This window comes from Onthophagus taurus, chromosome 1, assembly GCF_036711975.1.
Source record: "Onthophagus taurus isolate NC chromosome 1, IU_Otau_3.0, whole genome shotgun sequence".
Classification (NCBI taxonomy): domain Eukaryota; kingdom Metazoa; phylum Arthropoda; class Insecta; order Coleoptera; family Scarabaeidae; genus Onthophagus; species Onthophagus taurus.
In genome coordinates, this window is record NC_091966.1 from 7,919,160 (window position 1) to 7,933,595 (window position 14,436).

At 33.1% G+C, this 14,436-nt stretch overlaps 1 protein-coding gene across 2 annotated transcripts in view; it reads left to right on the top strand.

The window, feature by feature from the left end:
• LOC111414890 (ankyrin-3-like) overlaps nt 1-14,436 on the top strand; it is a 53,289-nt gene that overhangs the window by 34,024 nt on the left and 4,829 nt on the right. For both annotated transcript variants that reach the window (XM_023046359.2, XM_023046360.2), the window contains exons 7-11: nt 268-1,011; nt 1,068-1,251; nt 7,140-7,413; nt 13,812-13,829; nt 13,992-14,377. In XM_023046359.2, the coding sequence (XP_022902127.2) occupies nt 268-1,011; nt 1,068-1,251; nt 7,140-7,413; nt 13,812-13,829; nt 13,992-14,377 (1,606 nt within the window). The remainder of the gene's footprint in view (nt 1-267; nt 1,012-1,067; nt 1,252-7,139; nt 7,414-13,811; nt 13,830-13,991; nt 14,378-14,436) is intronic.

The following is a 14,436-nucleotide window of genomic DNA, read 5'->3' on the forward strand; positions in this document are numbered from 1 at the left end:
TCCCTTGATGATGTTCCAATAGTATTGGATTGTAAATTTTCTTCCAAAAATAAATCGTTCGTTTAAATTATCAAGTATTTTCTTTTTAACGGGAAAAATTTACAAACAGTTAAAATTTGATTTTCTTTTTCTTCCTTACAATTGACGTTTTATTTCATTATGATAGGTTTTGAAACATCAAATTTTTTGACAAAATTCTTAATCTGTCATGATGAAATTAAACCGCAGTAAATATAATAAATTATTTAATTAACACATTTTTTGTAGGTTGCCGCTGTTCTCATTGAACATGGAGCATCTCTAAACTCGACCACCAAAAAAGGGTTTACACCCCTCCATTTAGCTGCAAAATACGGTAACATGAAAGTGGCAAAACTTCTTTTACAAAAAGAAGCTACCGTGGATTCCCAAGGCAAAAATGGTGTAACACCTTTACACGTAGCTTCACATTACGACCACCAAAACGTTGCTCTTCTACTTCTCGATAAAGGAGCATCACCTCACGCTACAGCCAAAAATGGGCACACCCCGTTACACATTGCAGCCAAGAAAAATCAAATGGATATTGCAAATACTCTTCTTGAATACGGTGCTAAACCGAACGCTGAAAGTAAAGCAGGGTTTACACCTTTGCATCTTAGCTCTCAAGAAGGTCACACAGATATGACCTCTTTATTGATTGAACACGAAGCTAACACGAATCATCCGGCTAAAAATGGTTTAACCCCATTACATCTTTGCGCACAGGAAGACAGAGTTCCCGTTGCGGAGATTTTGGTTAAACATGGAGCTGAAGTTGATGCTGCAACTAAAGGCGGATTTACTCCCCTTCACATTGCGAGTCATTATGGACAAACTAATATGGTTAAATTTCTTTTATCGAAAGGGGCGAGTGTTAACTCAACAACTTCGCTTGGATATACACCGTTACATCAAGCCGCCCAGCAAGGACATACCAACATCGTTAATATATTATTAGAAAATTCAGCCCAACCAAATGCAGTTACTAACGTAAGGATTTAGTTTGTTTTTTAACAAAGCTTTTAATTATTTCGTTATCTTTTTAGGGCGGCCAAACACCGTTACACATCGCCCAAAAACTGGGTTATATCAGCGTAATCGAAACGTTGAAGATTGTGACTGAAACTACAACCACAACAACCACCACCACGACTATTGAAGAAAAATACAAGGTCGTCGCTCCTGAAGCTATGCAAGAAACTTTCATGTCGGATTCGGAAGAAGAAGGTGGTGAGTTTTTTCTATATTTGTGTTTTTAATGCTATAGGATACAAAATGAGCAAAAAATATGGCATGATTAAAAAAATATCTCACAAATTTAAAGTTATACATAAAAATCATATTGTATCTTATTTTATTTTTTTTATTAAAACATTTGCGAATCCATGCAAAAAATACAAATCCCTCATGCATTTATCTCCATAGCACTAGATATTAGCTTGAGCTTAAAAATACCTTCTGTTATCACTTTGCATGGCAGACGCAACAAACATAGCAACAAGAATTAAACAAGGAACCAAAATATGATATTGCCCTTTTATACACAATTCTCCTCCCATATTATTAGAGAGATTCGTTGTTCGTGCGCGAAATTTGACGACGAAAAGTGTAGATGTCCACACAGACACACGATGTGAATTTTGGTTGAACGGCTTCCTCGGCTTTGCATTTGAGTACCCGTGTACACATATTGTTACGTAGCGCAGAAAACTGACTTTTGGTTTCTCTTTGAATACTTTCTCTCTCTCTCCGACGCTATTATAACACAGGAGAGGATATCCTTGAAGGATTCGGAGGGGCACCGCACGAGCGACATGTCTATCTGCCGTATTTCAACGGAACTACTTTACTAACCAGTAAGTTAACAATTGGTTCATTTACTAATTAATATGAAATGATAAAAAAAATAATAATTTTTTTATGGAAACAAGATTATTTATTAAATATTAGATTTGCGCTTATAATTCTAAATGTTATTGTTAGGTTTGAGGCGTAGATGTGACCGATCATCAACTACAACACTGTAACAATAAACGTTGAGAATATTTCTCAGGGAAACCGCACAAAATAATCGGAATGTCGTACCAAGGCCGTGAAAATTGCGTTTTCCGCAATCCCGCTTCTGTTCGTTGTTTATATCTTTAGACGAGAACACGGTTTAGGCTTGTTATTATTGGAAGTGATTCAGTCAACGGATCTTCGGATCGTTTCACAACTATTTCCGGGATAATTGTAGTAAACGAAAATTTGTATTTGTATTCAGATATTGGTATTAATCGAAATTGGAGCGCGAGATTTTTACGCGAAAAAAGTCTAACCACGCCCGGTTATGTCACCGCAATTTATAGATTCTAAAAATAAAATGTTTCATAAATTAACGCATAAGTTAACTTTTAAAATTAACTTTTTAAATCTTGCGTCTGTTGGTATATTTTTGTTTCAAAAGTGTACCGCAAATCGCGTCAAAAAAATTTTGGAACGTTTATTTGGAATATCCACTTTTGTTATTTTCTTAGAGGTAGTTTTTGTTTATTTTTGTAGATGTATGTTCTTAAAATAAAGAACAAAGAAGAACATTTCACCAGGTAGAAATAATTCCGAACTTTAAAAATACAAAAGTTTCTATTCTTTGGTCATCTTTTAATAGTAGTGGCTGTTTCCGTACAATTATATCATTCGATGTTTCATCCGGGATGGGTTTGCAGTTTGCTGAATATTCTTTGTCACACCACAATGTTGTCCTTTTTGAGTTATGCGTATATTTTATTAAGTGGTAGCTGATTATCGTTGGTAAATTTGATCAATTTAAAAATGTTACAAAAACTTCTTGATGACGATGTTTGTTGTGATTCCGGATAACATAAGTGTCATCTACATCTGTAACAAACATGCGCTGATTATATTAAAATCGCTTCCTAGAACAATTCGGGATGTGACTACATCTTAAACAAAATTTTTGTGGATTCGGGAATGGAAAAGGTCAAAATAATGTAAAAAAGAATTTTCCCAGTTTTTAGATTCTTTACAAAATGAATAAATAATGAAAAAATGAAAACAAAAAATATATTTGTAATAATTCCTAGAAATAAATAATTCACTAACGGTAATAAATTAACCTATTAACCTAGATAGCTTAGTGCTTATTGCTTTAAAACTTACAGTTTTCTTTTATTGGTTTCTTGCGGTTCATATATACTTCATCGCACGTGACCTGTGTTAAACGATCACATATTTGCTAACACCAATTATGCTAATCGAAAAACAATAAATAAATATTTGAAATTTTATGCATAGTCTTAATATTTATCCAGCAATATTGCAAAAGAAGTGTTTGGTGCGTATCGAGATTCCTTTCGGGATAATAAACAGGATTTAATAAAAATACCTTAAATATATTCAGATAGGAGCGATAAATAAGCGCAGGTGTCACTTAAAGCCTCAAAGTTCTGTGTGGTAGTAGACTATGTTTGAATCACCTCTTGAACAAAGGTAATGGTTTTTTTTGTTTATTCCGCTTTGGTAAAGCTATTTGAAATGTAATGGCTAAGTTTATTCTCACAAAAATTGTTACAACTAAGCTTTATAAAAAAGAACATAAGAAAAACAACGCATCGAATCAGTGAACAGCGCCTCAAAAACTTCTTCTTCCATCTTTACCTCGTATTCTTTTCTGCCTGTAATTACTTAGATTGCAAACTAATGACTTAAACACTTCAATTATGTAGACTTTGGCACATAATTTTGCACATCTGAAATTTACAGACTCAAATTTAAATTCATAATACCGCAGAAAAGATTTGTGTATATTGTCTATTCGTTAGAATTCAATTAGTATTGCTGATTTGAGTATTCTCTGGAATGTACGGCTCTACTAACTTAACTTTTACACATGAACTCACTAATATGAGAACACGCCAAAGCAACAAAGAGCAATTTATACCACCAAGAAAATAAAATCGTGCCCCTGTAGCAGATATAGTGCCTTTCTATTGATTCAAGATCTTTAAATCATCAGCGTATACGAGTACAGGGTATGTTATTGGTTTCAATCAAAAGAAGTCCTAATACTCGAGTCTTGAAATAGTCCAAATGTAGGAGAATAACTATTAATTGAGATTTGTTGTAGAAAACAGAGCAGACTCCACCAATAACATAAGATTTCATTAAGTTCAATGTATTCCAAGATATACCAAAATAACTTATCTTGCTCAATAATCAATGCAATCGAAGGCTAGTGTTAACGTCATCTTGCCACCACCATGCATAATTTCTGAGACGAACTGGGAGAAATAGGATACATTGGTAACAGTCGAACGTAAATGGCATCAGCAATTTACAAATGGAACTAGATGTGTCAATATGTTGTGTTATTTATTTAAACACCTTTGCAAAATTAGACAGAATACTTATTGGTCTGCAGTTAACAATCATGGAAACGTCACGAGATTCATATTAATTCATAACAAGTGCGTCCAAAAGCAGTTTTTGCACTCGCTAAAATCTATTGATCTGCAGATATTAGTTTGGAAACATATAAGTTGTAACATATTCAGAGTTTGTAGAGTCTAGAATTCAGATCACTACAAATGTGCAGAAGACCTGAATGTTGACTGGATCATAATTAACTTGAAATTTTCAAACAGTTTCTACACGCTTAAGTTGTCCAAATTCTATAAGAAATTGACCCCACGCCACTAGACATGAAATCTACAGATATGATCCTTTTACATTTTGCATGAATTAGAATCTAAAAGTCTCTATGGTTGAGATTTTCAGATTCTGCGTAAATTTGAATTCATAGTATTACAAAATTGATCTTTGCAGACTTTATAGTTACTGAAATGCAAACCATATAGATTTACGGTTCATTCACTGGAATTCAAAATACTGCAAAGTTAAGGTTGCATACTTAATTTTTGGAAAGTTATATTCTGCACATTCTGGACAAACTTGAATCTATGGCACTACAGACATATGATCTATACAAATTCATAACCCTCTATATTTTAGTAAAAACTTGTAACCAGTGCTTTGGAAACTTACGAAATGCAGCTTGAATTCGTTAATTACTTAATTACTGCAGAGTTGTGCTCTGCAGATTCTGGACAAACTTTAATCCATGGCACTACAGACAATGACAAATTAATTATAAAGTAGGAACTAACCTAAATAGATCTAGCTTTGCAGACTTAATTTTTGTGAATCTAAAGTCTGTAAATGCTGCACAAATTGGAATCTATAGCATTCTATGTGTGAGTACTGTAGATATGGGCTCTGCACATTCGGCATAATATAAGTTGCAGGGATTTGCAGAATTTAACTTTGACTGTATTAATTTACAAGCAATCTTTGTAGATGATGGTATATAGACTTGAGATCTGTGTTTACATAGTTGATGGCCGCTACCTCAATTACATAAAAATTTATTAGGAGTATACAGTTTTTGTAACATTTCATAAGAAGAAAAAAATGTTGAACTTCTGTGGACTTTAACTTTGAAGATTAAATACCACTATAACTTAGAGTGGTGCAGACTCCAAATTCACTAGTACATAAACTGTGACATCTGTAGACTTTGTAAACTTTCTGAGATTTCACAACGCTACAGTTTCAGAAGAATTTCTGCAAATCAAATTTGAGTAAATACAGATTTGTGCTCTGCAGACTCCATAAACTAGTATCTAAAACTCTACTTGAAGTTTAGTTAATGATTCAGACTTATTTTTACATAAATTCGAATCTACAGCATTACAAACGTTAGCAGAATAAGCACGAGCTCGTGAAACTGTGCATGAATTAAATTACAGAGGTCTGCAAAACTGTGATTGAACATGAGATCTACATTCAAGTAATGGGTGGCTATCACCACCTTTGTCATTATTGCAAAATTCGAGGATTCGAAACAATGCTCTTCTTTATTGCCAGTTAATTCATGAATATTACTGGATACATTTTTTTGTAGATGTTTCCTAAGACATTTATAAATTTTGCGAAACTTGGCATGGTGGCTAATACTGTTGATTGTTAGTTTGATTACTGAGATTGTTCTTTTATTAGTGGGCCGTTGCATTCGACATTCAACCCACAGCTCCTGGGTTTTTCATTTTTATACATTTTCTTAATCCTACCTGGATATAGAAAATTTATTTGAAAAAGGGCACAAGTCTATACACCATCTTGTAATTCTGAGAGGTGCTGCATAGGTCACATAACACTTTGTTTGTCAGGGATATCAGGTTAAGAAATATCCAGCAATCAATAGATAACTCACCAGAAACAGCTACTATATCCAAATCGTGATCAAATAAGCAAATTAGATATATAATTAGATAGATGTATTCTTTGTATTTAAAATGTTTTCATAAAAAGTCGATTTCTTAATAAATCTTGATAAAACGCAGAAAATAAACAAATCTAGCTTTTTAATAAAAAACGTCCCACCTTAATCGCCACAATTTATAGTTTTATTTTAAATGTCACTCGTGAAAGCTTATCTATACTATCAATCACTTTCGAAAAATAAAAGTATCTGAGAACAGCATCTAAAACGGTAATACAATTGAAGATCAAATGGCTAATACCTCATCCTAACAGTTATAGTTGGATAAATGGTTACCATGACCAGATAAGCAAGAGCGACTTTCACACATTCACTTTTATTCACTATTTACCTTCTATACAAACGTTAATAGTAAGCGTGGATGGTAGTATTTGGTCGTACATCACTCCTAATAATGGGATTCAATGACTCCGAACGGCTAAATCCGTCCGCTACCAGTAAGGTCAGTCGGCCAAAACGTCTAATCCACTCCCAAGAGTAGCAAATCGAGACGATCCTAGACATTTGGATCAGTCTTGTAATACACCGCTTCGTTTCCACTACGCTCTTGGTGCTCTTAAGTCTGTAGATAAGTCGCGATCGAAAAAGTGTACTGCTATATACCATTTAATTAATTAAACTGTTATTTTTTGATTTAATTTATCACATTTTTTTAAATCATCATCTTCAACCCGCCCACCTATCGCTTTGCTTTTGCAATCGATTTAAACGAGGAGATTTTTTATTTGTATAGTGGACCTGTTTGTGTGTACGAAAAGTGGTGATCGTTTGTTCGCAGGAGAAGACACTGTCCTCGGGGATCATTCTTATCGATACCTTACAGCTGATGAGATGAAATCCCTCGGTGACGATTCGTTACCAATTGATGTCACCAGGGACGAGAGAATCGATTCGAACAAGATGGTAATCAGCGATTCAGACCAAAATGCCCTTCCTCCCCAAGCTATCGAAGACGGAATTAGCCCTCAGTACATCACAGAAAATTACGTTGAATATACCAAGAAATACGTCGTTGATAATGTTGATATTGCTCGACATCCCATCAACATTGGGTAAGAAAATTTTTGTATTTAATTTGGGTGCATGGTTTTTTAGAGGGGATTTTAATTTTAATTCCAAGTTGGTAATTACTGAAAGCACAAGAGTTCAGGTTTTTTTACTTACTGAAAAAGAATTACACTGTATATAGGTATTTATAACTTCAGTCATGAACTTGTTTCTTAGAAATCAATTCGTTCAAGTGGGTATTTTTAAACGCTCACAAACGGCGTGAGAATGATCCGATTAAACTTCTGGGTAAAACGTATTCAAAATAAAACAAAATTCAGTTAAATAGAAACTTAATATATAAATCATTGTCTAATTAAATCAATCAATTAACTTACTTTTAGATGTTTCTAAACGAAACGAGGACAAATATAAAATCAGAAATTCAATAAAATATATCCCCGTCAATTTAACATTATTTACTACAATGGGTTATTTTTCTATAAATTACAGTGCAATTATAAAATAACGGCAGAGTTCTCGTTCATGGCTCATATAATAGACAATACGAAACTGCACGAATAACACGTGTGGGCTTTCCGAGACTGTTAGCGTGGGAACACATTATTTCACATAATTACTATGTTATAGTTGAAAGAAGGAACCAACATTGTTGTCGATATATTCCGTTATCGATACATCTTAAAAATGTACAACAAAAATAATGATTCTACCTAAAAGCAATCATTTCTCCTTGCTTAAATGTTTAACCACATCCGCTGAATCACAAACTGCAATTAAAGAGGTAATTTTCGTAATTGCAACAAAAAAGTAATATCTGCGGTTGTCATCTATAATATTTTAATATCAACAAACGTGGACCTTAATTTCAAGTTAATGATGACGACGTTAAGAAAAATTCTTCAAATTTTCTTAGTTAACAAGAATTCCGCGGAAACGTTGTCCTATTTTCAATTTCCACACCATGTTTGTTTATTTACACTTATTCGAGTTTCTCTTCAGAGGCGCATCGTGTAAAACGTGCGTCGTAAATTAATCGTCTCCCGATGTGTGGAAACTACGAAGTGCAAACTTTGATGCGCATCTCTTGTCGTGCTATTTACGATAAGAAAAAAACCAACTCATTCGAATGGAATGGGTATAACCTCGCGTCGTGAAAACAATGACATAATAGCCGTATTACCGTCTTATTGGTGTCCACGGGTGTTATTATGAGATCATAGGTTTAAATGAGGACAACGTTAAATAACCTTTAAAAGAGTTTATTGAATTGTTTATGCGGTTTCTAAAATCAAGATCAATATCGGCGAGTTGAAAAACAATTCCAAAAGGAATCGATCGTTTTAGCGGAAATCGTAAACAAGACGATTGATGATACCTACGTGTTGCCGTTTCAAATTCCATCACGTTGTCTAAATCTATGTTACGTGTTACGTTGATAGTCAATTGAAAAATGTTATATAATTGCATCGTTTAATTAATTTTTAAATTTGGATTAATTTTCTAAGAACTTTTAAAGATTAAAATAGATTTTTCTTAATCTTAGTGAATCATACCAATATAAAGAATGAATAACCATTTAAAATTCTGAAATCATAGGTATAAATAAAGTAACATTGAACATGACACGATTTTGCAGTAGCAGAACATTTAGTTGTTAATAAGCCAGCAATCGTACGTGTAGTAATTCAGAATCCATTTTGTTCTTATTTTTTAATTACATGTAAGTAACTTTAAGATCGAGTCTTTTATGCTATCACTTATAATAAGTATATATTATGACTGATTTATTGAAACAACTCCTAAGAAGATTACTATCAACTCTAAATATCCTTGAATAACATTTCCTACCAAATACAATCAGCAACACTTGTTATTTTAACCATTTGGCTTTATTGATGTATTAGTTTTCTTACTTAGTGGTGACTCAGAATAAGATCACATTGACAGAAATAAACCTCTTGTCAGAAAAACAACAGAACTATCAAGATTTTTTAAATGAGATAGAAAGTATCATTTCATCCAAAAATGTTTTTATTGTTGTGTTGTACACTAAAGTGCCGTTGCAATATCCTTTGATACTAAGTCTAACCTTGTGTATTATAGCGTTTTTGACTAACTTTTGATTTCGGCTAAATTTACTCTAAACCCGATTAAGGTCAAGTCACTGCTATCAGTTTGAGCAATATTCCAATCATTGGAATCACAACCCAAGCTACTAAAAACCTTATAACAATGCGATCGCTTAATTGTGGGAATGGAGTTCAAAGCAATTATCATTGACCTGGCTTAAGAATTACCTGTACATATAAATTTTAGGTCAATCGACAAATTTGACAACAATATGTGTTTAGTATGTCAAGAATGAAATTGAGCAACACTCAACTTGAGTATTTTGCCAATAATTTGGGTGAATTATCTTCAAGTGCAGGACCCGTTTATAATACTTAATAATACTATGTATCACATAAGCCTTCCAATAAATCTGATGACAATGCTGATGGAGCATAAAGTATTGAAAGAAACGATCACATTCAAAAGTTTGATTTACAAATTGTGGGGTATTTCAATACATTTCATAGCATCTAATACAAAACAGAAAGTCTCAGTTCTTAGAAATTGTTCTTTTCCTAATAGTTTGTTTATTTAAATCGCAGACTGTACGCATCCGGCGTATACAACAACATAATTGCGATAAAACGAAATATGTAGGTTTTACTAATACTGGTGAAATTATGATTACTGTCGGAGGGCATTAGTGGTCTTCTCGTTTATCTTTATGAAATATGGAGACTACCTTTAGAGAGAGGAAACAATTTGTTTCTCCTATCTAAATTCTATTTCAACAACCCTAGAAATAGGAATGCTGCGGTAGAATATATTGTGTGCAGGAGCTCCTATCATGTTTGTAGTACACCTTTCAAAAGTTAGTCCAAGCCAACGTATCGTTGACATTTAAAGTAATACATTACTAAAAGGTGTGAAATTGGGACACGCATATAAAGTCCCAGTGTGGCAGATTTTTTACATTAATATAGTTAATAGATACTCTTCAAGCAATAAAAACTGGTATGCCAACAAGAAAAGACATGCCCAAAGAATTTATGGATAAAATTAAAATGATTAGAGGTCAATTTACATCGCTTGATCAGTCAAGTATTTGAGTCTTCTGTTTCTATTTTAATATTTTCTTCTATGTTTTTTCCTGTTTTTCTCCATTTTGTGAGCACTTCTATCTTGTTGTGTAAAATATCATGAATTAGAATGTCTCTTAGATGTAGTATAAATTTTGATAAAATTAATTTTTGATATGGAAAAATTTGTTTCATTTCATGGTTACACTGTAAATCAATTAACTCCATGTAAAAGACAAATTTACTTTCTTAGGTTGATATCTGCCCTTCAACTTTCATCGTAAAACGAGTTGGTCAGGTTGGGTTGGGTTGGGTTGTAAGCACTTCCATCTTGTTGTGTAAAATATCATGAATTAGAATGTCTCTTAGATGTAGTATAAGTTTTGATAGAATTAATCATTGATATGGAAAAATTTGTTTCATTTCATGGTTACACTGTAACTCAATTAACTCCATGTAAAAGACAAATTTACTTCCTTAGGTTGATATCTGCCCTTCAACTTTCATCGTAAAACGTGTTGGTCAGGTTCTATCAACTTTTAAAGACTCGAGAAGTTCGAAAACAGTGTGCCTAACAACATTCCGTCTTTTTCCAACCGTTTCTAAAGAACGTTCCTGTCCGAAGCTGCTTTCTTCCAATCGTGAAGGTCCAGAAGATTTCATCGCTCTGTACGTTTTCCCTGCGAATTTCCCACAGGTTTCTTTACCTTTATTTGTGTATTGAGTATCCTTTTTGGAAGTCTTCCTTCCTTTATTTTCTGCACATATTTGGCACACTTCAGCCCTTGTATTCTGATGAATTCCGTGAGGGTGATATCTTTGTAAAGCTGTATATCCCGCTGTTGTACCTCATCTTCCACATGCTCTGCACCCTAACTGGTTTTAAGGTTCTCGTCATAACACCAATCGTCACATATTGTAGGGAAACATGGGACGTGTCGAAGAGATCAAATGTTAAACATAACATCGTTGAAAGAAAGGTCTTGCGTAATCATAACTACACAGCCATAATCAAAATGATAAGCTGAGAGAAGCTTTTCCAGTAGAATATTATGAGAACCACTATGAAAGGACAATAATAAATCCAGAAATATAGTGTAAATGTCACGTTAAAGTAGAAATTCATAAATAAGGAATAAGGATTGGTATATATCACCTTCAATAAGTCTGCAGAAATGTGAGCTGACAAGGTGATGAATCAACTTTGTTAAGAGCTTTACAAAGAAGTTCATGTTAGACTTAAATATTTTAGAGGGTCTAAACTTTCATTTGTGCTAAATGCCTAATATCAGCTTCAGACACTCAGACAAATGAAAAAGTAGATACGCCGCCGCAATAATTATAGCAAATACTTAGGGAAGCGGCTTCCCTCGAAGAGCAAGTTGAGTAAGAGTATTATTGGTGTCATTTACTAAAAACTGATTCTATATATTTGGATCAAAATAATGGCTTTCTTAACATCAAATTGCTTCTTATTGATAATTGATCACTACCCTTGGGACTTATTGTTAAATTATCCACTAAACCTTAAAGCAGCGTTCCGTGTCTTTGCAAACTTAACGATATAGTGACCTAGCCTTAATTTTAATTTCTTTAAGATTATTGGTTTTATAATGATTGTAGGGATCGCAAGCCAAATCATATCTGCTCTCACATCTCCATCACAAATCCTACTTCGCATTTAGCTTTCAGGATAAGTAAATTATAAAGTTTTCAAAAATTCTATGTTATAAAGATTAATAACGAAATTAGTAACAATTTAAAAACATTACTTACTACATTACTATTACTTAAAAGGAATGGAAGTTAAATTTCTTATGATTTTCTGAGATAAATTGTATCAACTACAACGATTACATTATGGTGGGTGAGAAAGCAAAAGAAGATAAAAGCTCGCAGAGTTCAATATCATTGCTGTTGCTGCTACCAAGGATAACATTAAAGTCATCCACAATCGAAACGGCGCGGCGCCCATACAGTCCATTAATATGTTTCAGAAACACTCAATAGCAGCTTAATTGTAGAAAATTTCTAAACGGTATTTATACAAACAAACAAATGTTGATAGGGACGCTGTCAACTCAGAATCACTTTCTACTCACAAAAGATAAATACTTTCCAATAGGGAAAAGAATGAAATATAGAGAAGTGACCCATTACTCAGTTCAAACTTCATCCAATAAAGAGAATGTTCGCTTATGTAAATAAAATCAGAGACAGCACAATACATGTCAAGCTCTCCAATTTTGGGTCTTAGCTCTTGAGAGAGCTCTTGATTTAATGAAAGAGAGAAATCAATCAGTTATTTTAACCATGAGTGTAGTTAGCTATTATTGAGATCAAAAGCAATTTCTAATAAAATTACAAACCTTAGTAACTTTTCGAGACAACCTTCAAAAACTTTACATAAAGGCACATACATCTCTTAATACAACTATTTTATAAATGCGGCTCTTTGCGTTATAAGTCTGGAGAGATTAATTAACAATCTTCTCAATAACAATATCTGACCGAACAAAATCGAAGCTTATATTATGGAAATTTTAATAATATTATTAATTTCTTAATGATATAATAATAATTATGTAAATCCCTTTTTTTCATTCCAAATATAATCAATTAAAATATCTCATCTTTTTAAATTTTCAAAAACAGCAAGTTTTTTAATACATTTTATAAACACATAAATTTTATTTCTTTTGGCGTATAGAAGAACATTTATAATTGTCCTGATATTTCTGTAACACTTAAAAAGTGTGAATTTAAGACGGGATGTAGATTTTGCCATATGCCAGTGATAAATTTATAAGTATACAGCAATCGCGCTGCATCAAGTATGAATTGAACCAGATGGTATATGTCAACTTTTACGAAATGCTTCTAAAATTTCCAACGTGCTCTACTTAACCGTATAAAATTAATGTTGATTGCTTTGATTTCAATACACAAACTATTTTTGCATCTAAACGTGAATCAATTAAAAAATCAATATAAATCTTTTTTTTTGTATGTAGTTATTTTTAAATATCTTAGCCACTTTTAAATCCCTCAATTTCAATCTCAATGCGGACGTAGAGAACCTGCTGTAAATATTTGGTCTTCATCTCAACACGTGAACTCTTGTGTCGAATTCCAGGGCTGCTAGTAAATAAATAGATACGTCTATAATTAATCTGGTTAAGCAATATAATATTCTAATTTTAACATTTTTTTGTTTCAATGTTCTCGTTCACGCCATATTATTTAATAAATAAAAAAAATCATTTATTAACTCATTTTGTTTAATTTTTTTTTCTGCGACGCTGCAGGAAACTCCACTGGAAGAAGTAAGTCCCTTTAATTGTTGTAAAATCGTTTTATAAGCACTACGTCGCTTAAGCACTGTGCATTTTGGTCAATAAAATATTCCATACATCAACAAAGCTTCATATAAATTAAAATTTAATTTTTAACAGAAACTTTACTTCAATTTCATTCTTGTTCCATAGTTTCTTGGTATCATTTTTGGTTGACGCAAGAGGTGGTGCAATGCGCGGTTGTCGTCATTCGGGCGTCAGGGTCATAGTACCTCCAAGATGCGCACCAAGCCCTACGAGAATTACGTGCAGATATGTTAGACCACAAAGAACACCCCACCCACCACCTTTAATGGAAGGCGAAGCTTTAGCAAGTCGAGTTTTGGAGTTAGGACCTGTGGGCGCAAAATTTTTAGGCCCCGTTATTATAGAAGTCCCACATTTTGCCGCTTTAAGAGGAAAAGAAAGAGAAATTGTTATCTTAAGATCAGATAATGGGGAAACTTGGAGAGAACACACCGTGGATTCTTCCGAGGAGATTCTTAATGAAGTGTTATCTGAAAGCTTTGAAGCTGAAGGTAAAATAAAAAGAGGCTCATTTTTAAAAGATTACTATAATTTTTTTAATTATTTTTAG